The sequence below is a fragment of the Myotis myotis genome, unplaced genomic scaffold, assembly GCF_014108235.1.
Source record: "Myotis myotis isolate mMyoMyo1 unplaced genomic scaffold, mMyoMyo1.p scaffold_m19_p_2, whole genome shotgun sequence".
Taxonomy (NCBI): domain Eukaryota; kingdom Metazoa; phylum Chordata; class Mammalia; order Chiroptera; family Vespertilionidae; genus Myotis; species Myotis myotis.
Window position 1 is genome coordinate 67,010,691 of NW_023416324.1, and position 25,463 is coordinate 67,036,153.

At 42.9% G+C, this 25,463-nt stretch overlaps 1 protein-coding gene across 1 annotated transcript in view; it reads right to left on the bottom strand.

Annotated features, from left to right (window-relative positions):
• Positions 1 to 19,927: 19,927 nt before the first annotated feature.
• LOC118675550 (guanylate-binding protein 6-like) overlaps positions 19,928 to 25,463 on the bottom strand; it is a 179,548-nt gene continuing 174,012 nt past the window's right edge. Inside the window, exons 7-8 of the mRNA XM_036348466.1 lie at positions 23,454 to 23,651; positions 19,928 to 19,984 (exon numbers count right to left, since the gene is read on the bottom strand). Of these exons, the coding sequence (XP_036204359.1) occupies positions 19,928 to 19,984; positions 23,454 to 23,651 (255 nt within the window). The remainder of the gene's footprint in view (positions 19,985 to 23,453; positions 23,652 to 25,463) is intronic.

The window sequence follows — 25,463 nt, forward strand, 5'->3', positions numbered from 1 at the left end:
CCACCACCCAGATCATCCTCTGATACCTGGAACCAACTTCAAGGCATTCTCCAGGTACTCATCTTCAGTGATGGTGCTTCCATCTAACTTCAGCTCCAGCATGAAATCTCGTACAACCCAAACAAAGTCTGGAAAGAAACTCACAAACTCGGCTGAGTCATCTACTTCAGCAGAAATGGGAGAGGACTTTGTCCTGATTAGCTTTGTTAGTTTAGTCACATAGCTGGGATCTTAGCTAAGGAATGAAAAGTGCTCTAAGCCAAAATTTCCAGATCTCATGCAGAAACAATTATTGTGAACATTCCTATTCACCTGTGTCCCTTTCCCCTCAAACATCATTATGAAATGAGGAACAAAAAACAAAAACAATAACAAAATAGTCTCAATTTCATTCCCATACACTCCATAACACATGGAAGCTGGGTTCCTGGAAGGATACTGTAGCTGCTCCAGGGCCTGGTGGTTGATGTGGTTCATGCTGTTGTAGACAAACATGCTGCTCAGAAGCACGGCCAGGGCAAAGATCCATGAGTCATTTTTTGAGTCACCCTACAAAGTTCACAGAAGGGGACTGAGGTGTCTACAATTTATTCACTTGTTCAGTTGCTCATGCACTATGTCAGCTCTGCTATAACTGAACAGTAGGGTAAATAACATACACTGTGAAGACGGTGGTAAATTCAAAACTCATTTTTAAATGAAATAAGCCATTCTGAGAAAGAAAAGTATCATATGATTTCACTCTTATGTGGAATCTAATGAACATAATGAACCAAAAAGTAACATAGAGGCAGATTCATAGAGAGCAGGCTGGTAACTGTTAGAGGTGGGTGTGGTGTTGGGAGCTGAAGCTAGAGGTATTGAGAAAAAAGAAAGAAAGGCTTCATGTACAGGGGAGCAGTGTGGTGACTGCTAGGGGTGGGGTGGGAGAATTTGGGATAGAGTTTAAGGGGGATAAATTGTGATGGACAGAGACTTGATTTTGGGTGGCAAACACACAATATACAGTAGTGTACAGATAATGTGCTGTAGAGCTGGGCTCCTGTAACCTGTATAATTCTGTTAATCAGTGTTACCCCAATAAATTTAATAAAAAATTAATGTTCAAATTCAGAATTTAATTCCTGCCACTTCTCTTTTTGTAGTAATGGAAGCCAAAGATCAACTGCTTCAACTTTAACTTTAGACTCTAACTAATACAAATAAGGACACAGATTGACTGCAACTAACACAGTAAACACAGCATACCTAAAATTAGCTCATTTACAATGCTTGTGGTGAATCTAGCTCCTAAATTTATAGAAGTCAGGGAGGAATTCATCTCTCAATCTCAGAGACTTTTATTAATGTGACAAGTGTTTTTGGAGATTACATACATTATTCTGAAACCCCATTTTCATGTTTCCTATACTCAAGACCATCAACCTCACACACATTAACTATTAGAGTGCATAGATCTCATAATTATAACTTCCTCCAGGATGTTTTTCTTTCCCCGAATACTGGTGAAATATGTCTCTCCTTGTAACCATGCTACCCTGTACTGATAACACTGCTTATTTCTTATCTCCCAACTAGGCTCTGGGACTTTTCCTCAATCATGCATAGCTATAGTACTTAACACAAAACCCTAGAATTTAGATGACCAATAAGTGTTTGTTATATTGTAACTTTCAAACAAGTGTAAAAATAGAAGTTATAAGCCTAATAAAGGAAATATTGAGTTTCCAAGAAACATAATTAAACCTCATTATTCTTAATTAGATTTTTAGTTTACAGAAATAGGTCATAGAAGATGAATTAAGGTGGCAAATTAAAATGTAAGTGGATTATTAAGAACAAAGAAGATGCTTTGCCTTACCTTTTCCACATTGCCCAGGCCCTCAGTGTCCAGAAGGAATGTGGTTGGGCTTGGAAGGGTGGGGTACACACCACATCCAGATGCCCTCAGTTTCGGAACTCACTGTGGAGCCCAGACGAAACCTGCAAAGGAAGAGGAGAAAGTTTTAGAGTAACAGCAGAAGTCCAGGCCGCCTAGAGGTTACATTAGTTAAAGTTATCAGAGTGTGAGTGCCAGGCTGGGAAGAAGGTTGCTTTCATTTCAGCAAGGACAGCCTATCCAACATTTATCCATGTTAAGGAATACTTCTCAAAAAACACTTTGTGTTTCCTATTCACTCTATACATCAATGGCTCAAGGTATGTCAAATTACAGAATTAATATAACCTCTATTGACCTTTATAGTCTTTTCTGACACCGAAGAGCTCCCTTGTCCTTCAGGTTCTGGTAGATTTCCACCAGTGGGAGGCGCCAGCATGAGACTAGAAGTCAGGCATATGTTCCCTTTGCTTACCCCTTAGTGAGCCACAGTGTCCCAGTGCCTCAGTTCCTTTATGGTAGGTCACAACCCTTTCATTTAACTCCATCCCAAAGTGTTGGCTTTTGCCACATTGTGGTTTCACTTTTTGCTTGTCTGTTCATACAGTAGGAGTGACTATAGTTACCTGGTCATTGCTATTGCCACCCTCTGGGTACTTCCTTATCTACAATTAGTTCTGTGACCTGGTTATGCCCTCGTATGAGTCCCTCTATTAAACACTCTTTAGTTACCCCTTGAGAGGTTCTTGCTTGTCCTGCCAGAACTGGGTTGATGATCATCTTTCTTTGTCCCCCTTCACTCCTGTATTTTTCTCATTTCTACAAGGAAATGAGGAGGGTTTTTTCACTACCTCGGGTGGGGTTATATAATGGAAGTGAAAGCAGAAAAGACGTGTGAAATGTGGTTGCTCCTCTTTCAAAGCCTTACTAGTAAACCTACAGGTGAGGAGCATGTGAGGGATATGCCCAAGAACCTGTGTGCAATATATCTTCCCAACAGTTCAACATTTTTAACATGTACCATAGGCCAATGTTTCCTTCAATGGGCACTAGAAATGGGCATGATGGAAGGTGTATGGGAGGTTGGTTCAGCTTGGCTCAGGCCATTCTATTTCCACATCCAGCAAGTTCTTCATAGAGAGGTGTAAAGCCTGAGATGATCTGCATTCTTCTACACTGGGATAGTATTTGATTGTTTAGTAATACAGTGTAATCTGAACTCCCAGTTCTCCCAGTGAGAAAAGGTGGGTGTAATTGGAGATCATCATCCTTAGTTATGAGGTAAAAATCCCTCAAAGAAAGTTATCAACAAGGGGAGAGTTTAGTGATCTGGTCTTGATCCTGTATATTGATTGGGCACAAAACCTTCTTTTTTGTTTTTTTTTTTCTCTGTTATATGATTTGGGTGGCAGAGTAAAACTTCAGGCGTTGTTTTTCCACTTACAGTTTACTTTCAACATTATTTTGTATTAGTTTTAGTTGTACAGCATAGTGGTTAAACAATCATATACTTTGCAAAGTGTTCCTACTGATATTACAAGGACCCATTTGACATTATACATAATTATTAAAATATTATTGACTATACCTATGTGTGTTAAAATATTTTGAGGGATGAGACTTTCACAGGCAATGAAATATCAACTCATTATTGCCTGGTGTTACCTTCAGTAGAATTAAAAGGATGGTGTTGAAACTCCTTAACAGACATCTCTCTCTCTCTCTCTCTCTCTCTCTCTCTCTCTCTCTCTCTCTCTGTTCTCAAACATTTTAATCCTTAAAAAAAGGCCTATCAATTACTTTAAGCCAAACAAGGAAAAGTGTTCCCCCTGATGGGTGGCCCAGAATTTCTCTACAACAAAGATCAAATAAAATATTTTGTTGGAAGCAAATTGAAAGATTGTGAAACAAAAAAGAAAAAGGGATAAAGGAAGAAAACAAAGAGAAGGAGTGAGACAGAGAGAAAGAGACATAGTGACAATATCTCTAATGAGAGATATTTCTAGGAATATTTGGAATTCAGTGTATTGAGGTTTATGCCGTAATGGTGCTGAGCTAGTGAGACAGAAAGGAAAACATTGGAAAACAAAAAATGTATGTGATTTTCATAGAGAGAAATGAGATACAGGACATAGGCAGATTGATCTAAAAATCAATAAGAAGGAAAAATGGGAAGTTAATAGAAAAGAAAAATAGAAATAGAAAATGCAAAAAGAAAATTCATAAGTGAAAAGATGCTCAAACTAATTTGTAATGAGGCAAATAATATGCAGCTATACAGTCACCAGATCATCAAGTTTTAAAAGTCTTTTACCAAAGTTTTATGAGGATGTGGAGAATACTAAATTATTGCTAATAAAAATATACATTGCATATATAGTTTGAAAGCTGGTAAAAATATCTAGAAAGGCTGACTACATATATACTCCATGAACCAGCAATTTTATTTCTGGGTCTATCACACAAGGTAGCTTGTGTACATGTGCACCAGGATATACAAACAAGAAGGTTCATGTCGACATCACTCATAAAAGTAAAAACTGGAAACAAAAGCGATGTCATCATCAGCAAAAGGATAAATAAATGATGGTATCTTCTCACAATAGCATACTATAAAATAGTGAAAATAAATAAATTACAGATACTTATGACAAACTAGATAAAACAAATTGTTGAGCAAAAGAAGCAAGACTCCAAAGAATACCTGAATGGACTTCCCTTTATATAATATTTAAGCTATTCTTACAAATGCATTCACAGCTTGTAAAACCACTTTTAAAAGGAAGAGTGAAAGCATGCACCATGAAAATCAAAACATTGGTGAACTCTGGTGAGGTGTCAGAGGGTACATCTGGGTCTTTTGGGTGCTGGTGATGTCTTATTTCTTGATATGGACAGTGATTACACAGATGATCACTTTATATTTATTAACTTTTATATATGTATGTTTTGTGCACTCTTCTGTGTTATAGTTCACATGTTAGAAAAGACTAGATAAAGAAAAGAAGGTATAATTTAGCAAAGTTTTACTCAGAAATAAAGCAAAAAATTGGATGGTAGACCCATTGAGAGATGGGATATATAGAATATACTGTTGTTCATTGTTCCTTCCATCACTTGTTAAAAACAAAACATCCAATCTAATAAAAGAGAAACATGGTAATTAGCACACGACTGCTACCCTTCCCATTGGCTAATCAGGGCGATATGCAAATTAACTGCTGGCCAAGATGGCGGCCGGCAGCCAGGCAGCTAGAAGCGAACATGAGGCTTGCTTGCTTCAGTGACAGAGGACTCCAACATTCCCCGCCTGCTGCTGCCGGCCTCTGAGCTGCGACTCTAAGCAACTATGTTACAAATATAGGAGCTAAACAAAACCCCAGAAACCTGCTTTAGTCCACCGGGCTTCAGCCAGCAGGATTGCAACATTGTTTCAAATACAGAAGGTAAAAAAAGGCCAGAAACCTGCTTTCAGCAGCAGAGGCCTAAGAGCTGGAGCCTCAGAGCTAAAGCTGGCCCAGAATAAAAAAAGAAAAGAAAAAAAGGAGCAGTTGGGAGCTTCAGTCACCCACCAGACTGAAAACAGCCCTCAGCCCCTCACCCAGAGTGGCCAGGCACCCCAGTGGGGACCCCCACCCTGAAGGGGGTGTGACCAGCTGCAAACAGCCATCATCCCCTCATCCAGGCTGGCCAGGCACCCCAGTGGGGACCCCACCCTGATCCAGGACACCCTTCAGGGCAAACCAGCCGGTCCCCACCCATGCACCAGGCCTCTACCCTATATAGTAAAAGGGTAATATGCCTCCCAGCACTGGGATCGGCGGAGCTGTGAGGCCTCCCGGAACCGGGATCAGCATGACGGGGCAGCGCCCAAACCCCTGATTGCCCTGAGGCTCTGTGTGTGACAGGGGATGGGGCCACAACCTCCCTATCCAACCTGCTCTGTTCGTGACAGGGGAAGGCGCCCCAACCCCCTGATCAGCCCTGCTCTGTGCCTGATAGCGGGGAGCTCCCCAACCCCCTGATTGCTCTGCGGCTCTGTGTGTGACAGGCTGCGGTGCCCCAACCCACTGATCGGCCCTGCTCTGTGTGTGACAGGGTGCAGAGCCCCAACCCTGCCCCCCACCATGGGCCCTGCTCTGTGTGTGTGTCGGGGTAGAGCCATAACCTCCCCATCGGCCCTATCCTGAGTGTGACAGGGTATGGCGCCCCAACCCCCTGATCCGCCCTGCTCTGTGTGTGATGGGGCGGTGCCCCAACTCCCCTATCGGCCCTACTCTGTGAGTGACAGGGGGGAGTTCCCCAACCCCCTGATCGACCCTGCTCTGTGCGTTACAGGGTACGGAGCCCCAACCCCCATGATGGGCCCTGCTCTGTGAGTGACAGGGTACAGTGCCCCAATCCCCTGATTGGCCCTGCTCTGTGTGTCACAGGGGTTGGTGCCACAACCTGCCCATCGACCCTGCCTTGAGTGTGACAGAGGGAGGTGCCCCAACCCCCCAATCAGCCCTACCCTGAGCGTGACTGAGGGTGGCATCGCAACCTCCCTATATGCCCTGCTCTGTGCATGACAGGGGAGGCGCCCCAACTCCCCAATCAGCCCTGCTCTGAGCCCAACTAGGGGCTGCACCTAGAGATTGGGCCTGCCCTCTGCCACCTGGGAGCAGGCCTAAGCCAGCAGGTCGTTATCTCCCGAGGGGTCCCAGACTGCGAGAGGGCACAAGCCAGGCTGAGGGACCCCCCTCTTCCCCCCAAGTGCACAAATTTTTGTGCACCGGGCCTCTAGTGTTGAATAATATTTGTGTCCTAGTTGAAAAGGCCCTAAAGTTTAGGACAAAAGTAATGGGAGAGAAAGAAAGGAAATAATTGCTGGGGCTGAGCTCCTCAGCAGAAAGAGTGGATGGGATCAAGAATAATGGGTGGATCTTTGGATACAGTGGGGAACCCCTTGTTACTGGCTCAAAGAGTGAGGTTTTGTGGAACAATGGTGTTTAAGATCTTTATTTTATCCTGACAGCTAGGACTTCTCTTCAGTAGAAGGAGTTAGTTTCTTTTTTTAAGATAATCCTGAAGGAGGTGTGATCAGTCTGTGTTATCCCTGTCTCCAAGCATATGGCCCTGCCCCAGAACAACACTCACCATGGTTCTGTCCTGCCAGGCGGTTCATCAGGTAGGATTTTCCTGTCCGATACACACCTGCGATGGCCACCACCACCACAGGCTGAGACATCTTGTCTAGAATCTCCAGTGCTGTTGGGTTTACTGTCAGCTGATTATTCTGATTTTCCACCAGACAGATGGGGTCCATCATGGTGTATCCAGAGGCCATGGTGAGCTGTAACCCAAAGGAACAATTCAGTACAACACAAGAACCTGAAGTCATATCTAATGTTTATACAAGTCACATGCATGTCAGCTTTTTGTATGTTTCCTACATTTTGTATGCTTCTAAAAGATAAATATTTAGTCTAAGTGTCAAAGCCTGGCACAGATTCTTTATGTACATTATCATATTGATCTTTAAATAAACCCTAAAGCAACCTTGTCCATGTGATGCATAAAAAGAATAGAATGAGAAAAAGAAAACACTGATGATGTAGCCTTGAGAACATTAACATATTGGGGGTAAGTAGAGGCAGAATGGGACATGCAGGAGATGAGGAGTGACCAGAGCAGATACGTGGAGTTCCAGAGTGATTTGGTTTCTCATTAGCCTCATATATTTTCTGAGCACCTGCCATGTGCTGAGCACTCTTTTAAGTGTTCAGTATCAAGTAGTGAACAAAATGGATACCAATTCCTGCCTCATGGAGCTCTATTCTAGGGGAAGGAGACAGGCAATACAGAAAACAAGCAAAATGCATATATGTATGTAAGATAGTGGAAAGTGGAAAGTACTCAGGAGAAAATAAACGGGAACTGGGATAGACAGAGTGAGGGCTGAATTTAAATAGAGGATGTTCAGATTAGGCCTTGTGCCATGCCAGTTTGGCCAAGGGTGAACCTGAGGAGTGGCAGTGAAGGATTAAAGAAGACAGACAAGAGAATACAGCTGAGGCTGGAAGATCTCCCATGCCTGGATGAGGACACAAAAAGACCCAGCCTGTAAGCTAAGGCTTTATTTTATAGTCAGAACACACAAACCAAAACATGGGAAGTGGTCAACATGTTTACAATGTTCTTGTGCCTTTCACCTTGTTTGGGCAGCACTTGTTACATCTTACACAGCCCACTAGCTTCCTAGGAAGGAACTAGGGAGGGCTATAAGGTTAAGCTTAATTATGCTAAGAGGCCTCTGCCCTCCAAGCTGGGACTTGTTTGTGGCCCTGCCACAAGTTAATCCGAGGCTTGACCCTATAACCACTCTCTTCAGGCCTCTCAGAAAAAGAGAAATAAATGTGGTTTGTGACCTTGAGGAGGAGAAATGTAGTGAATCATGGGAGCTGTAGCAATTGGAAGAGGAGACTTTGAGAGGAAGAAGAAGACAAAGAATGAGACTCGCTCTCAAAACACCATGGGACAGATCTTTATATACCCAGATGCAGTTATGAATGCAGAAATTCATTTATTTAAACTAGAGTAAACGGACATTTTTGTTTCTGGGCTGACAGGGAAGAGAGGCTGTAAGCCAGGGTGATTTAGGGTGTGCCCAGAGCTGCCAGAGTCCCACAGCAGGGAGAGGTCCTACTTTACTGTTTTCATTACAGTGGGAGTTTCATGCAATTAAGGGACAAATGCAGTCAAAGTGCTTTGACTATCCTTCACTTTCTGAAAGACAATCTTAAACAACATTCATGTGTTCTGTGTTCTCCTAGCTGTGTGCAATGGAAAGAGTAATTTCTCTGTCTCAGTTTGTTCTTCCATAAAATGGCTACACTAAAAATTACAATCTCTTGGTCATTAAGGTCATTAGAAAGGTTAAATATATATGATAAAATTTATAATTCTCTTAAAATTATGTGTTGCATACTGAATCTTCTGTAAGTATTGATAAAATATTGAGTGTCTAAGAGGGCAGGAAGGTTAAGTTCTAAATGAGGATCGACAGTGACATCTCTTCATTCAGTTGTGAGCACGTGGAGGACACATCCCTTGAGTAAGACTCAGGCAGGACAGGAGCAGCAGTAACAGCTGGGAGGGAGGACACCAAAGGGGATGGGAGTTGGGGGGGGGGGATGGGGGAGTCCTGTAGGAAGAACCCAGAGCAGTCCTGGGATGTCTGAGCACAGTCTGAAGTGGCACCAGGGTTCAAACCCCAGGGTTCAAATCACTTCCTGTTAGTGAGACCTTGAAAAAGAAACTTCCCTTTATGAGCTTGCATTTTCTTATTAATGTGATAGATAAAGCAAGAATTACTACCTGAATCATTTCTGTATGGTTCAGTAACACATAGGGTCTCCATAATTAATGATTAATGCTGGGTTTAACAATGCGCAAGTTAGGCAAGTGTTGAATAGTGTTAATCCATTCAGTGAGCTGCAAATTGCCAAGAAATAAGATGTCTAAAATATTTTTTTCAGAAAATAACATAATTTTTTAAACATACATTCTTGGTACCTTTTCTCTGTTTTGTTTTTCTTTTCTGAAGGTGATTGGGAGCAGAGTTTGGGAATAAACATTAGTCTTCTACTGCTATGTTACAAGCAGGAGGAATTGCAGAGTTTATTTCTTGGACTGAATATTTAAAATTTTGGGAGGAATAGATGACTTAACAAACATTTTTTTTTAAGAATACACATAAACTGATATACCCAGTCCAAAAGCTGTTAAGTTCAAATAAACAAGTAAAATAGAATAGTTTTGCATGGAGTTAGATGGTTTCCAGTGTTTACTCCTCAGGAAAGTCAGTCATCGGAAGTGATGGTGAAAACTACCCCAAGTCTTGACTTCTCAGCAGGTATGACAGGATGTTCTGAGATGGTTCTTATATGGACAACACATGAGAAACAATGCCTGACAAACAAATACTATTATATTTTATAGTTATTTCTAATAGTTGGTGATGACCCACTTCATATTGAGGATCAAAAGCCTAGAAAATGCCTGGAGGATTTACCACTGCCCCCTTCTGAAGTAGAGCCTGTAATACCTAAGGCCCCCAATCCTCTGCCTCTAGTGTGGGAAGGCTCATCAACTAGAGAAAATGGGGCTAATAATCCGTTTACAAAAGGACTCTTTAATGTGTCTGAAAGTTACCATTTGATGCCTTGGGACTGGCAGATTTTAGCCAAAACAACTCTGGACACCAGTCAATATTTGCTATGGAGGGCTGAATATGATGAGATCTGTGAACAACAGGCTGTTTGTGGATGTTCACTGGCTACTCCATCTAAGCCCTTTGGGCCACATCTGGCTGTAAGTCTCGGGCAATTTAAAACATCTGAAAGATCCATGAAAAGAACTCTGATTTATTAAGTCTTGTCGGTGTGTTATGTGTGCCTGTAAATATCATATATAAGCGTGTCTGTTGATGGTTGTTTTATGTGTGTTTGTTGTTTGGTTTAATTTGTTTAAGGGAAGTTTTTGTCTGTCTGTAATGTAACTTGGTTATTGATGTTCTTTGCTTGCTTTCTTATCTTTGGAGGACTTAGCCTGCTCTTTGACATTTTATGAACATAGGGAATCCTCTGTCTCTGCTGTTTGGGCTTTGCACCACTCAGAACTCATGAGCTGTGCTGAGTCAGTGTGAGATAAGATTCTAAGGCTAATGTCCCAGACCACTCTTTTATGAGTACTCATTCATTTACTGTAGGGTTTTTTCTCCTTCTGTTTTTAAGATCTCTTCGTATATATAAGATTTCACATTGTTAGTCTACTCAGAAAGAAAAAATATCGAAAATAATCATTCAAATCCCCCAATTCTTTTTCCTAGGGGAATTAGACCTGTAGAAGAGCCCTCCAGCAGGCTGCAGAAATAGCAATGTGGCGGCCACTCCCATTTTTGTAAAATAACAACAACAACAAAAAAAACTACTTTAACATAAAAGCTACTGAAGGCCAGTGAGTTATACCTGTTACAAAATTTGCCAAGAAATGCCTTGGGTAAAAATAATTGGCTTTAAAATCTCAAAGTTGTCAAGGCAAAGTAAATATAACTAAAATGAAGGGTAAAGCTTTTTCAGTAGTAATTCCATATGCCTAAACATAGTTTTCCAAAGTGTTTGGTAACTTAAAACTTTGGAGTTTGGAGGAGAGGAAGATGGTGGTTGGCAGGCCGGAGGTGAGGGAGAGGGTATGAGTGAGTGAGGGGGTGAAAGGAGAGAGTGTGGATGTGTGTGGTATGTGTGTGAGTGAGTGAGTGAGTGAGTGAGTGAGTGAGTGAGTGACAGTTAAATCCAGCAGGACTAGCAGGGGCTGGCAGACCAGGTTCTCCTGGACAGGGAGCACCTACCACCGCTGTGGATACTCCCCAAGCTGCAGGGGTCGGGTACAGAGTCTTTGCCATCTTGAAGGGGAGAGCAGCCTCATCTAGGAACTCATCAGCACCACCACCCAGACAGACCTTGGACACTGCCTACAACCCTGCAGACACTCTAGGCAAAATCCTGCTGCCCACCTGCAGACCTGCAGACCCTAGGACTTCCACTTCTAAGGGTGCATGGCTCCCATAGCAGTAAGTGCGATTCCCTCGTCCCTGGCTGCCAACCACCAGACACAACACTGGCACCTTTCCAGTGCACAGGCCTTCTGAGCCCACCGCCCCAAAGGTGGCTCTTGGGTGCCACTGTGAACCCCTGCTGGGTGCTCTCATATCCAAACAAGGACACACGACCCCAGCAGTAGAAATTGGGACTACCCCCTTCCCGGCTGCCTGCCCACAATCACTGCAGGTTGTGCAGTTTCAGTGTGAGGGCCCCTCTGAGTGCTCCGCCAGGCAAAGGGCCCCCAGGTGCCTCTTTGAGCCACCACTGGGCATGCACAAATCCAACTAAGGCCACAAGGTTCCAGCAGCAAAAACTGAGTCTTCCCAATCCACAGCTGCTGACCACAGTCATGTCTTTCCAATGCGCAAGCCTTTTGAACCCACCACGCCAAAAGGCAGCACTGAGCACCAGTGACTTGACTCTCAGCGTGTACATGCTGGGATGCTGTTTCTCATCAGCAAACACAGGATCCCTGATTCTCAGTGCATGCATACTGAGTGCCAGTGACTCCAACTTTCAGTGTATGTGCACACAGGGACCCTGATTCTTGGTGCAAGGCTGCATGAAGTGACAGAGACTCCGATACTCGATTCTCACTCAGCATGTGATTCTGACTCCTGGCACACACTAGAGGACTCTGATTTTCAGTGCATACCTTTGGGTACTTTTTTTTTTCCTTTTCAGGGCAATGCATGTGGAGTCCCTAATTCTAGGTGCACGCACGAGTCTGCACTGAGCACCTGTGACTCAAATCCTTGGCACACGTGCCACCCACTGACCCATGACAGCCACACGCTTTGGTGTCTGAGCTGTTCAGAGACATTCCGGTGGTGCAACACTCCCACTGAACATGGCTCAGACCCCGGAACTTGGCATTTGGACCTTTCTAGTGATAGTTAAAATGAGGAGACAATGAAACAATCCCCAGAGGAAAGAAAAAAGGAATCACCAAGAAAGGAAATAGGTGAAACAGAGGCATACAACATGACAGAAAAACAATTCAGAGTAATGGTCATATAGTTCATAAACCGGATGGATGAGAAAATCAACAACCTATGCAAAAATCAGGAAGAAATCAAAAGTGATATAGCTACAATCAAAAACACTCAGAAAGGTTTCAACAGTAGACTAGGAGAACCTAAGGACCGAATTAGTGAGTTAGAAGATAAGGTAGAGAAACAAGCCCAATCTGAACACCAATGGGAGAAAAATATTAAAAAGCAGGAGAGCCTAAGGGAACTTTGGGATACACGAAGCCAAGTAATATATCCTATCTAATAAAAGAGAAACATGGTAACAAGCGTATGACCGCTACCCTTCCCATTGGCTAATCAGGGCGATATGCAAATTAACTGCCAGCCAAGATGGTGGCCAGCAGCCAGGCAGCTTGAAACTAACATGAGGCTTGCTTGCTTCAGTGATGGAGGAAACCAACATTCCCCGCCTGCCTTGCCAGCCTCTGAGCCTGCAGTTTGAAACATTGTAACAAATATAGAAGCTAAACAAAACCCCAGAAACCTGCTTTCAGCGAGCCGGGATCTCAGAGCTGGAGTTATACATTGTTTTGATTATAGAACCCAAACAAACCAGATACCTGCTTTCAGCAGCAGAGGCCTCAGAACTGGAGCCAGAGCTAAAGCTGGCCCAGAATTAAAAAAAAAAGAAAAAAAGGAGCAGTTGGGAGCTTCAGCCCTCAGCCCCTCACCCAGACTGGCCAGGCACCCCAGTGGGGACCCCCACCCTGATCCAGGACTCCCTTCAGGGAAAACCAGCCAGCCCCACCCATGCACCAGGCCTCTATCCTATATAGTAAAAGGGTAATATGCCTCCCAGCACTGGGATCAGTGGAGCCGCGAGGCCTCCCAGCACTGGAATCAGCGTGACAGGGGGCAGCGCACAAACCCCCTGATCACCCTGTGGCTCTGTGTGTGACAGGGTGCAGCGCCCCAACCCCCGCCCCCCATGGGCCCTGCTCTGTGTGTGACAGGGTAGAGCCATAACCTCCCCATCGGCCCTGCCCTGAGTGTGACAGTGGCGGCGCCCCAACCGCCTGATCTGCCCTGCTCTGTGGGTGATAGAGGGCGGCGCCCCAACCCCCTGATCCGCCCTGCTCTGTGTGTGACAGGGGGCGGGGCCCAAACTCCCCTATCAGCCCTGCTTTGTGAGTGACAGGGGGGAGCTCCTCAACCCCCTGGTGGGCCCTGCTCTGTGCGTGATACGGAGGAGCTCCCCAACCCCCTGATCGACCCTACTCTGTGCGTGACACGGGGGGAGCTCCCCAAACCCCTGATGGGCCCTGCTCTGTGCGTGACAGGGTAAGGAGCCCCAACCCCCATGATGGACCCTGCTCTGTGCGTGACAGGGGGTGGCGCCGCAACCTCCCCATTGACCCTGCCTTGAGTGTGACAGGGGCCAGTGCCCCAACCCCCCAATCGGCCCTACCCTGAGCGTGACTGAGGGTGGCATTGCAACCTCCCAATCTGCCCTGCTCTGTGCATGACAGGGGAAGGTGCCCCAAGTCCCCAATCGGCCCTGCTCTGAGCCCGACCAGGGGCTGCACCTAGGGATTGGGCCTGCCCTCTGCCACCCGGGAGCAGGCCTAAGCCAGCAGGGCATTATCTCCTGAGGGGTCCCAGAGTTCAAGAGGGCACAGGCCAGGCTGAGGGGCCTCCTCTTCCCCCCGAGTGCACAAAGTTTTGTGCACCGGGCCTCTAGTATATATATATTAGGAGTGCCAGAAGATCAAGAAGAGCAGCAAGGATTAGAGAACCTATTTGAAGAAATAATGGCAGAATACCTCCTTGATATGGGAAAGAAAAAAGTCACACAAGTATAGAGAATCCCAAGCAAAATGAGTCCCAAAAGACCCACACCAAGACATGTCATAATTACAATGGCAAATGTTAATGACAACAGAAAATCTTAAAGGCTGCAAGAGAGAGACAAAGAGTTACCTACAAAGGATCCCCCATCAGATTATCAAATGATTTCTCAATAGAAACACATCAAACTAGAAGGAAATGGATTGAAGTATACAAAGTGATGCAAAGCAAAGAACTGAATCCAAGAATACTCTATCAAGCAAGACTATCAATCAAAATTGAAAGGGAAATCAGGAGCTTTGCAGACAAAAAAAAAATGCTAAGGGATTTTATCACTACCAAGCCAGCAATGCACGAAATGCTAAAGGGAATTCTGTAAAAAGAAGAAATAGAAAGGGAGGAAGGAACATAGGCAAAAAGTACAGAAATGGCTACAAACAAGTACCTTTCAATGATAGCATTAAATGTAAATGAATTAAATGCTCCAATCAAAAGACATCAAGTGACTGATTGGATAAGAAAACATGACCCGTATACAGTAGGTCTTTGGGTTATTTCAGAGATCCATTCCTACAGCACGACATGATGGGATTTGTGCTAAGTTGGAACCCACCTAAAAAAGCACCAATGTCACTTACATGTAGCACATACACAGCAGTGATGAAGTGAAACAGTGAAAAAATAATTTTAAAGAAAGATAACATTCCTGACCTTTATTTGTGGTAAATAAATAATAAAAAACATAAAGCACATATGCACATGTAGAAATGATGGAACTTTTTAAAATATAAATACTATAAATGGGAGATGGCGAAGTAACCATGAAATGATGTACATTGAGTTCAACATAACCCGAGGACTGCCTGTATATGCTATCTACAGGAGACCCAACTCAGAACAAGGGACTCACACAGACTGAAAGTGAAGGGATGGAAAAATATCTAGCAGGGAAATGGAAATGAAAATATGCTGGGGTAGCAATACTTTTATCTGACAAAAAGAGACCTTAAAGTGAATGCCATAACAAGAGACAAGAAAGGCCACTTCATAATTCTAAACAGATCGATACAACAAGAGGTTATAACTCTGGTAAACACATATGCACCCAATGCAGGAACACCCTAATACATAAAAAAAAACTTCTGGGAGATATAGGGAAGAGATTGACAGCAATGCAATCATAGTAGGATACTTCAATACTCCATTAACATCACTGGATAAATCTTCTAGACAAAAAATTAGCAAAGAAGCAGCAATCCTAAGCGACTCACTAGATCAGATGGACTTAATCAACATCTTTAGAACATTCCACCCCAAAACTACAGAATATACATTCTTGTCAAGTGAACATAAGACATTTTCAGAGATAGACCACATATTTGGACACATGCAAAGTCTCTCCAAATTCAAAAAGATTGAAATCCTATCAAGCATCTTCTCAGATCACAAGGGCATAAAAATTAGAAATCAACTACAGTAAAAACAATCACAAAAATTCAAACACTTGGAGGCTGAATAGCATACTATTAAAAAGTGAGTGGGTTACCAAAGAGATCAAAGAAGAAATAAAAAACATCCTGGAAGCAAATGACAATCAAGAGGAAGGAACACTTCCAAGCTCTTTCTATGAAGCCAGCATTACCTTAGTCCCAAAACCAGATAAATACAAAGAAAGAGAATTACAGGACAATATCCCTCATGAACATAGATTCTAAAATTCTCAACAAAATTCTAGCAAATTGAATCCAACAATACATGAGAAAGATCATACACCATGACCAAGTGGGATTTATTCCGGGGATGCAAGGATAGTACAATATCCACAAATCAATAAACATGATACGCCACATAAACAAACTGAGAGATAAAAACCATATAATTATATGCATTGATGCAGAAAAAGCATTTGACAAAATCCAACACCCTTTCTTAATAAAAACTCTAAGCAAGGTGGGAATAGAAGGATCTCAGACCTCAACATAATAAAAGCCATACATGACAAACCCACAGCCAACATCATACTCAATGAGCAAAAACTAAAACCATTTCCCCTAAGAAGAGGAACAAGACAGGGATGCCCACTTTCACCACTTCTGTTTGACATAGTATTGGAAGTACTAGCCATTGTAATCAGAAAAGAAGAAGAAATAAAAGGCATCCAAATTGAAAAAGAAGTAAAACTGTCCTTATTTGCAGATGACATGATACATAGAAAACCCTAAAGACTCCATCAAAAACTACTAGACTTAATAAATGAATTCGACAATGTAGCAGGATACAAAATTAACACCCAGAAAGCTGTGGCTTTTCTATACACCAATAATGAACTCACAAAAAGAGAAACTAAAAAGCAATCCCATTTACCATTGCAACAAAAAAATTAAGATACCTAGGAATAAATTTAGCCAAGGAGATAAAGGACCTGTACTCAGAAAATTTCAGGACGCTGAAAAAAGATAGAGGAAGAAGACATGAACAAATGGAAGAATATACCATGTTCATGGGTTGGTAGAATCAACATCATTAAAAATGACCATACTACCCAAAGCAATCTATAAATTCAATGCAATCCCCATTAAAAATGCCAATGGCATTCTTCAAAGACCTAGAACAAACTCTCCAAAAATTCATCTGGGATGAAAAAAGACCCAGAATAGCTGCAGCAATCTTGAGAAAGAAGAACAATGTTGGAGGGATCACAATACCAGATATTAAGCTATATTACAAAGCCTCTGTTCTCAAAACTACCTGGTACTGGCACAAGAGCAGACATATAGATCAGTGGAACAGAACAGAGTACCCAGAAATTGACACAAGCCATTATGCTCAATTAATATTTGACAACGGAGGCAAGTGGATGCAATGGAAAGGAGAAAATAAACAAATGGGACTTCATTAAAATAAAAAGCTTCTGCACAGTGAAAGAAACCATCAATAAAACAACAAGAAATCTCACTGCTTGGGAGAACATATTTGCCAATGTTATCTCCAATAAGGTTTTAATCTCTAACATTTACAGGGAACTCATACTACTTAACAAAAGGAAGATAAACCATCCAATCAAAAAAATGGGCAAAGGACCTAAATAGACACTTTTCCAAAGAGGACACACAGAAAGCCAAAAGACATATGAAAACATGCTCAAAGTCATTAATCATCTGAGAGATGCAAATTAAAACAACAATGAGGTACCATCTCACACCTGCCAGAATGGCTATCATCAACAAATCAGCAAAGGACAAGTGCTGGAGAGGAGGCGGAGAAAAAGGAACCCACTTGCGCTGCTGGTGGGAATGCAGACTAATGCAGCCACTGTGGAAAACAATATGGTGTTTCCTCAGAAAGTTAAAAGTGGAACTGACATTTGACCCAGTAATACCACTTCTAGGAATATATCCCAAGAAAACAGAAACAGAAACACCAGTCAGAAAGGATGTATGCATCCCTATGTTCATAGCCGCACAATTTATAATAGCTAAGATTTGGAAACAGTCTAAATGTCCATCAGCAGATGAGTGGATTAGAAAACTGTGGTACATCTACACAATGGAATACTATGCTGCTGTAAAAAAAGAAGGAATTCTCACCATTTGCAATAGCATGGATGGAACTGGAGAGCATTATGCTAAATGAAATAAGCCAGCTAGTGAAAGAAAAATACATGACCCCACTCATTTGTAGAATATAAAGAACATTATAAACTGATGAACAAAAATAGATACAGAGGCAAAGAAGCATTGAACAGGCTGTCAAACTACAGCAGGAAGTCAGGGGAGGACGGGGGGGGGGGGGAGGTAAGAGACCAACCAAAGGTCTTGTATGCATGCATATAAGCATAACAAATGGATGCAAGACACTGGGGAGGAGGGAGTGAGTGCATATGTTGGAGGGTAGGGGAGGCTGGGGAGAGGTCAATGGGGGAATAAAAGAAGACATAAGTACTACTATTTGTAATACTTTAAACACTAAAAAATACTTTGAAATTTGCTGAATTAAATAGTAAAATTTATTAAATATCTAGGTATTTTGAAATATCAGGATACTGAAATATTAATCTGAGTTTTGCCTCAGATGGAAAATCCAGAGGGTGGGTTTGAATCTCTTCATGAATAAGTCATGTGTTTTATTTGAAATATATCTTAAAATGTGAATGTATTGCTAATCTGAGGAATGTTAGTTACTTACCACTTAAAAATTAAGGTTTCTAAGGGTCAAGAATTCTAACTAATTAGAAAGAAAGTATGGCTTAGGTGTAATAAAGCATGAGGCACAGAGATGCATTTTGAAGGAAAAAGAAAGTGGATTCTAGAGCAGGTTATTTCTAAAAGTTGCAAGGTTTCTGAAGAAAGATTTGTGAAAGTTGTAGAATTTTGGAAGAGAAATGTTGAAAAGTTATGTAAATGACACAGGCCAGTAAGCCAGGACAAGTAGAATAAGGAAACTGAGTTGGTTAGACAGAAATTTGGAGCCATCTAGTAAATCCTATATTCCCCAAACCAAGGGCACTTAAAATCAATGATTTGCATTTTGCCTACCTAACCAGAGGGTATAACCAGATGGTAAATAGCTTATATCAATATGCTCAGGGAGATTGATAGCAGAAATCCAATTAGTGTCGTTTGCTGACCACACCCAAGGACAAATGAAGTTAGAGAATAAACTAGTCTGTTAATAGGGGAAAGATCTTTCCTGTCTTTCTACCCAGGAAGCAAAAGTCCTATAAATTATTAAAATGGTTCTATTTCATATTAATCAAGTATTTTTTTTTACAAAAAAAAGCCATTTTTTAATAGTGGAAACTGAAGTTTGCTACCCTATGTTAGTGTCTAATACACTTTGATATATGATTTTTTGGCAAAATAATTTTTTTTTTTTATATAGAGAGGAAGGGAAAGGGAGAGGGATAGAGTGTTTGAAACATGGATGAGAGGAACATCGATCCACTGCCTCCTGCACATCCCTACTGGGGATATGCCCGCAACCAAGGTACATGCCTTTGACCAGAATTGAACCTGGGACCCTTCAGTCCACAGGCTGATGCTCTCTCCACTAAGCCAAACCAGTTAGGGTGGTAAAATAAATTTGACAATCTTTCCAGAGTTTGAATTTTAAGAAACTTTTTTTTGACTTAGAATTGGCTTTAGGTCATCCCAATAGGCCCTGGAATGCTTGTTTTCTCTTTCATGAAGGAAAATTTTCTGCTTAAGATACATGGGAAGCTTTGCCAAATAATAATAACCATATTATGCTTTCATTTATAGCTCTAATTGTTATTCTGGAACATCGTGTTTTGCAAAAAGGACAAGATTCCATGTCATTTGCAAGTATTGCTGATTCTTAAATTTTTATTTTTAAGATATAAGGAAGCATTTTTAACACAAATTTGGTAAGTTACATATTCTCCCCCCCTTTCCCTCTAGTATTTTGGCAATTTTTAATAAGTGGCAATACATTTCTTTGCATGAATTCAATTAGACTTGTTTCCAACTATAGCTATATTAACCAAAATAAAAACTGAAATTGGTCCATGGTTTCACTGCCTTTTGAAGAACTTGGTCAATCTAGCATTCCACAAGAATCCCTTACAATCCACAAGGGCAGCCATTGTTGAACATGCTCATGTTACCCTGAATGGTACGCTAGTAACAGAAAAAAGGGGGAATATGGGACACAATGATCCTGCTATACTACTTTATAAAGCAATCTTTACCCTTAATTTTTAAAATTTGAATGATCATTTTCAATCCTCAATACCCCACCTCAGAAACCATGTCTTGTGGCAAGATGTGGACACTAATAACTGGATGGGACCCAATGAATTAGTAACGTGGGGGAGAGGATATACATGTATTTCAACCCCCACAGGGCCATTGTAGATTCCAGCTAGCCAGATTAAACCATGCCATGGCATGGCACAGGACCAATCCTCTACCAGAAATGAAGAATCTGAGCTTGGGGACTCCACAGCACTGAACCAGGAGCCTTTTCCGGACCCCGACGGCCCCCTGAATAACATGGGGAATGGTGAAGCTGACGGCAGAGGCTGAGCAATTATTGGAGCATACTCACACTCCACACATTCCAGATAACTAACCATTGCTCTTTTTGTTTTTCTTATAGGCTGTAAAATCAGAAATCCAGCAGTAAATGCACCTTCCAGACCCAGACCCTGACATTCCAAAGCAGAAAGTTCACCACCTCCCTCTGTCTTCTACATTCAGCAAAATATAAAAGAGGACGATGTTGGGGAGCACATGAAACTTGGTTGGAAAGTTGTAAGGAGGACATTCTGAGGAAAGGGAAGAATATGGAAGGCCGCCTGTTCTGTTTATCAGAATTCTGACTTAGCTGGGGAGAGTTGGGGAGTGTCGAAGGCAGTGCCCCTGATTATTCCTTGACCTTTCCAAACAAGTCTGTGCATTTGCAGACCCCTGGGTGTTTACTGGAATCCTTATGCTTAATCCCTGGATGCCCTTGCCTAGAGGACAATGAAAACACAAGTGTCCTCCCAAGATTACTCACCCTACTGATTGTATCTAAGGATAAAAACTTCAATAAAAGGCTAATGAGGCAGGCAATCGAGGCTGCCTGGCTTCTTCAGCCGTCCCTTAGCCCTCTCCCCCACAGTGAAACTGTGTTGGAGTAATCGGTTCATCCATTGTTCAGGGGCTGCTGGTTAACTCCAGCATAATCCCTTCAGCATTTTCACCCTGCCCCCATCATTCCTTCACCGGGCTATCAGAACCTGGGTTACTCCCAAACAAAGTAATGCATTCTGAGACAAAGCTCATATGTATGACTAAAATGTATGGTGTTTTCAAAATAAAATTCTTACCTGTTTTTTCTCCTCAGTGTAGGTTGAAGTGATTTCTGTTACTTCCCCACTGGATGGTTGGGCTTTTATTCACCTGTTCGATGTCATGTGACTTTCTGGAATTCCTAAAGACTCATAAATTAGAAGTGAAGGACTTAGAGTAATGTGAAACTTAGAGCACCGAGTACAAATCAGTGACTCAACAACCATAAAAGAAATTTCTGAAAGCTGTAAAATCGGGAGGGTGCCTGGATTTCACAACTGGTCAGTTTGATAAAAGCTCTGCTCCTGGTGGGTGTGGTCAATAAGATGTGGCTCCCCCTTCCTTCTTTCAAGCAGGATAAGGTATGTCACTGGGAGAGGCAGCCCACCAGTACTTCTTATTGCCTTCAACACTGAGTTGCAGACACTGGAGGCTGGGGCTAACAACATGCACCCAGCCCCACTCATAGTGTGAAGGCTTTAGCTGATGCATAGGTGGGAGAAAGATGAGGCCTGAGATTGCCTGGCCTGCTCACCCTCCCTCTGGATGACTTGTAGGAAGGAGTTTCCAAGCTGGGAGAGGCAAGTAGAGAAGACCAGATGCTACCACGCCTGCCCAGGGAGGAGCAGTGGCTCAGTGATATTTGTCCAGGAAGAGAGGCAGTCCATAATCACAGAGATCTCTGAAGTTTCTCCCCAAAGAACTGATTTTAAACAGAGTGAGGGGACTTGAAGAAACTTTATAGCAACTTGACTTTAGAAAAAACGCAAAAGGAGGTTTTCAGCAGGAAGTAGGATCACCCCAGATGTTAATACAAATCCATATAGAAAAACAAAGAGCAGCAGTAAGAGAATTGTGTAATTATACAAGACAGTATAAATACAGACTTCCTCTCCTTTCTCCTCTTAACTGGTTTAAGGAGCAATTTATATATATATATTTAATTTGTTCATTAGATTCCACATATAAGTAAAATCATATGCTATTTGTCTTCCTCTGACTGGCTTACTTAACTTCGCATAATACTCTCCAGGACTTCAGAGGGGAAGGGGGATATATATATATTTGTATTGCAGGGCCTATTTCAGGTCAGTGGTTGCACAGCCTGTTGAAATAAAGGTATGACACATGATATTAACGAAGACAAATAGGAATACAGAGATGCAGAAATTGTCAGAAAGTTAGTATAACAAGTCCTATAAATTTATTATTTTTCCTGTATTCTCTTTAAAAGACATAAAATCATATAAATTAATAATTATCAAAATGTATTGTTGGGATTGTTACATATATAGATGTAATTTGTACTATATATTTGAAAATAATAGCAATAGGAGAACCAAGATGGCGGCGTAAGGTACAGACCTGTGCGTGTTGCCTCCCACAACAACACTGAAACTACCAACTATAAGACAAACAGCTATCATTCAGAACCATGGGAAAGCTGGCCCAGTGGAAGTTCTACAACTGGAAGGAAAGAAAGAAGAGTATTGAGACTGAGTAGGATGTGCAGAGGTGCCAAGAACAGAGGTACGGAGTCATGCGCCAGGCGGGCTGCAACTGGATGTGCAGTCTTTTTCAATCGGAAGGGGTTACAAACTCTAGAATCCACTGAGCTTGTTTGGGGCGGGATTCTGACGTCCCAGACCCCTACGGGGAGAGGCAGGACAACCTTGCAGTGGGTCGGAAAGTGAGTATGGCTCTCTCGCGGAGCTGCTAGCCGGCACTCAGGGACGCGGAGTCGCGGAGAGGCGGGGAGTTGCGGAGACGCCATTGCTGTTTGCTCCGCCCTGGTGATCCCCTGAGACCCTGCCTTACTCAATTTACATCCACACCCAAGCTGTGCCAGAGGCACAAAAGGAACCACCTGTGCTTTTGCAGCTTAACCCAACAAACTGCAGATTTCAACTCCTCCCATCCACAAGGGACACACTCAAGAAGCAGAATCAGGTTTGGAGGAAGCTGGAGCCGGACTCGGCTGGGCCTGTGACATGGAACCGCTACACCAGCAAAAGTACAAGCAGGTCCACCAGATCCAGTCTCACATGGACGCTGGGAGACGGTAGACAAGCAGTCTGTGCACTTAGTAGAAAATGAAATCCAAGCAAGCATACCATATATTCAGCCAGCAAGAACACCTGGAGATTTTGTCCAGCAAGGAGCCGCCCAACAAAAGACAGAATGCCAAACTTTGTGTTGACCAGTTAAAGTATGATATCCAGCACCTGCAGACTACTCTCAGAAACTTCCAGCACCAGAGATACACAAGGGAGCAGCAGGAGAGACAGTGAGAGGAGTTTCTGTCTCGCACCTTCACCCCCGACATGGGATGTGGCGTCCCCTGCGAGGCTGTGACGTCCCCCACGAGGCTGAGATGGCCCCTGCGAGGCTGCGACGGCCCCAGTGAGGCCGCGACAGCCCTTGGGAAGCCGGCGGAACTGTGCAAGCCGCCCAGACGGCTTCGTCGACTGCCCCCGAACCAGCGCGCAGCCCCACGCACAACTATCAACTGAAGGGCAAGAGGGGCGAGAGCAGCTGTAGTGTTGCTTTCTCCTCACTTTTGGTAGCGAAACCCTCATTTTAAACATAAGAGGACACATTATTTTAGAAAGCCATTACGTGTCTCCATACCCTTTCTGAGCAGAGAGTAAATAAGTTGTGAGAGAACTTTCTGAATACAGGGACACGTTGCAGATGGAAATAGCTACATTTTCCATGTGTATGACCTTTGACCTGGCAACAAAAAGCGTAGGGGTAAGGGCAGAGTGTGGGGTGGGAACTGGGTGGAGGGGAGCTATGGAGGAAAAAAGGGGAACAACTGTAATAATCTGAACAATAAAGATTTATTTAAAAAACACACACACGCAACTCTAACTTATATACAATAAAATCCACATATTGTAAAAAAAAAAAAGAAAGAAAGAAAATAATAGCAATAAATGGAGGTAAGAGGGAATAGAGTTATAGGAGTAATAGTTCTGTATCTCACTGGAATTAATATAGCATAAATTTGAGGTATATCCCTGTTCTTTTTAATTTTATTGAATTCATTGGAGTGACATTGATTAATAAAGTTATATGTGTTTCAAGTGTACAATTCTATAACACATCATCTCTATTTTGTATGTTTACCACCAAAGTCAAGTCTCCTTCTGTCACCATTGATCCCCCCTTTTTGTCTTCTATCTTCCCACACCCTTTTGCCTCTAGTTATCAACATACTGTTGTCAAAAAAAAAAACACACCAAGATGGCAGCATAGGTTAACGCCGGAGATTGCTGCCTCGAACAAACACTTCAGAAAAACAACTAAAGACGGAACGGACATCATCCAGAACCACAGGAAGGCTGGCTGAGTGGAAATTCTACAACTAGGAGGAAAGAGAATATCATACCCAGACTCAGAGGAGGCGCACTGCTGAAGTGAAATACTCAGGTGCAGAGTGCGTGCGAAGCGGGGTGGCGGCGGAGGGCGCGGTTGTTGTTTTCAATCGGGAGGGAGTTTCAGATTCTGAGCTCCAGATCCGGGTGAGCCTCTAGGGACCCAGACTCAAACAGGAGAAGCGGGACTGTCTGGCTTCGGTCGGAACTCGAAGGCAGCTTTCTCTCCGAGGTTTGCAGCGGTTGCTGGGACTCTGTGAGGCAGAGCCCCTAGGGATGGAACTGAGAGCAGCCATAACTGCTCCCTCCTGCCCGCCCTGTAGATCCCCGGGGACCCGCCCCGCCCAAGCCCTGCGCAGAGCCATTTGCCGGATACCCTCAGGCAAATGCTAGATTAGCACCGCCCTAGAGATCCAGCACAGAAGCTCTCCCACTGCAGACACAGTGGACTCTCATAGCCAGTTAGCCTGGAGGTCAAATCACCCCCGGTATTGCTGACATCGATCAAGGCTTAACTACAACAAGACTGCACACAAATACCACTAGGGGGTGTACCAAGAAAGCATAAAAAATGTGGAGACAAAGAAACAGGACAAAACTGTCAATGGAGGATATTGAGTTCAGAACCACACTTTTAAGGTCTCTTAAGAAGTGTCTAGAAGCCGCCGATAAATGTAGTGAGATCCTCAAGAAAACTAATGAGACCCTTGATGTTATGCTAAAGAACCAACTAGAAATTAAGCATACACGGACTGAAATAACGAATACAATACAGACTCCCAACAGCAGACCAGAGGAGCGCAAGAATCAAGGCAAAGATTTGAAATGCGAAGAAGCAAAAAACACCCAACCAGAAAAGCAAAATGAAAAAAGAATCCGAAAATACGAAGATAGTGTAAGGAGCCTCTGGACAGCTTCAAGTGTACCAACATCAGAATTAT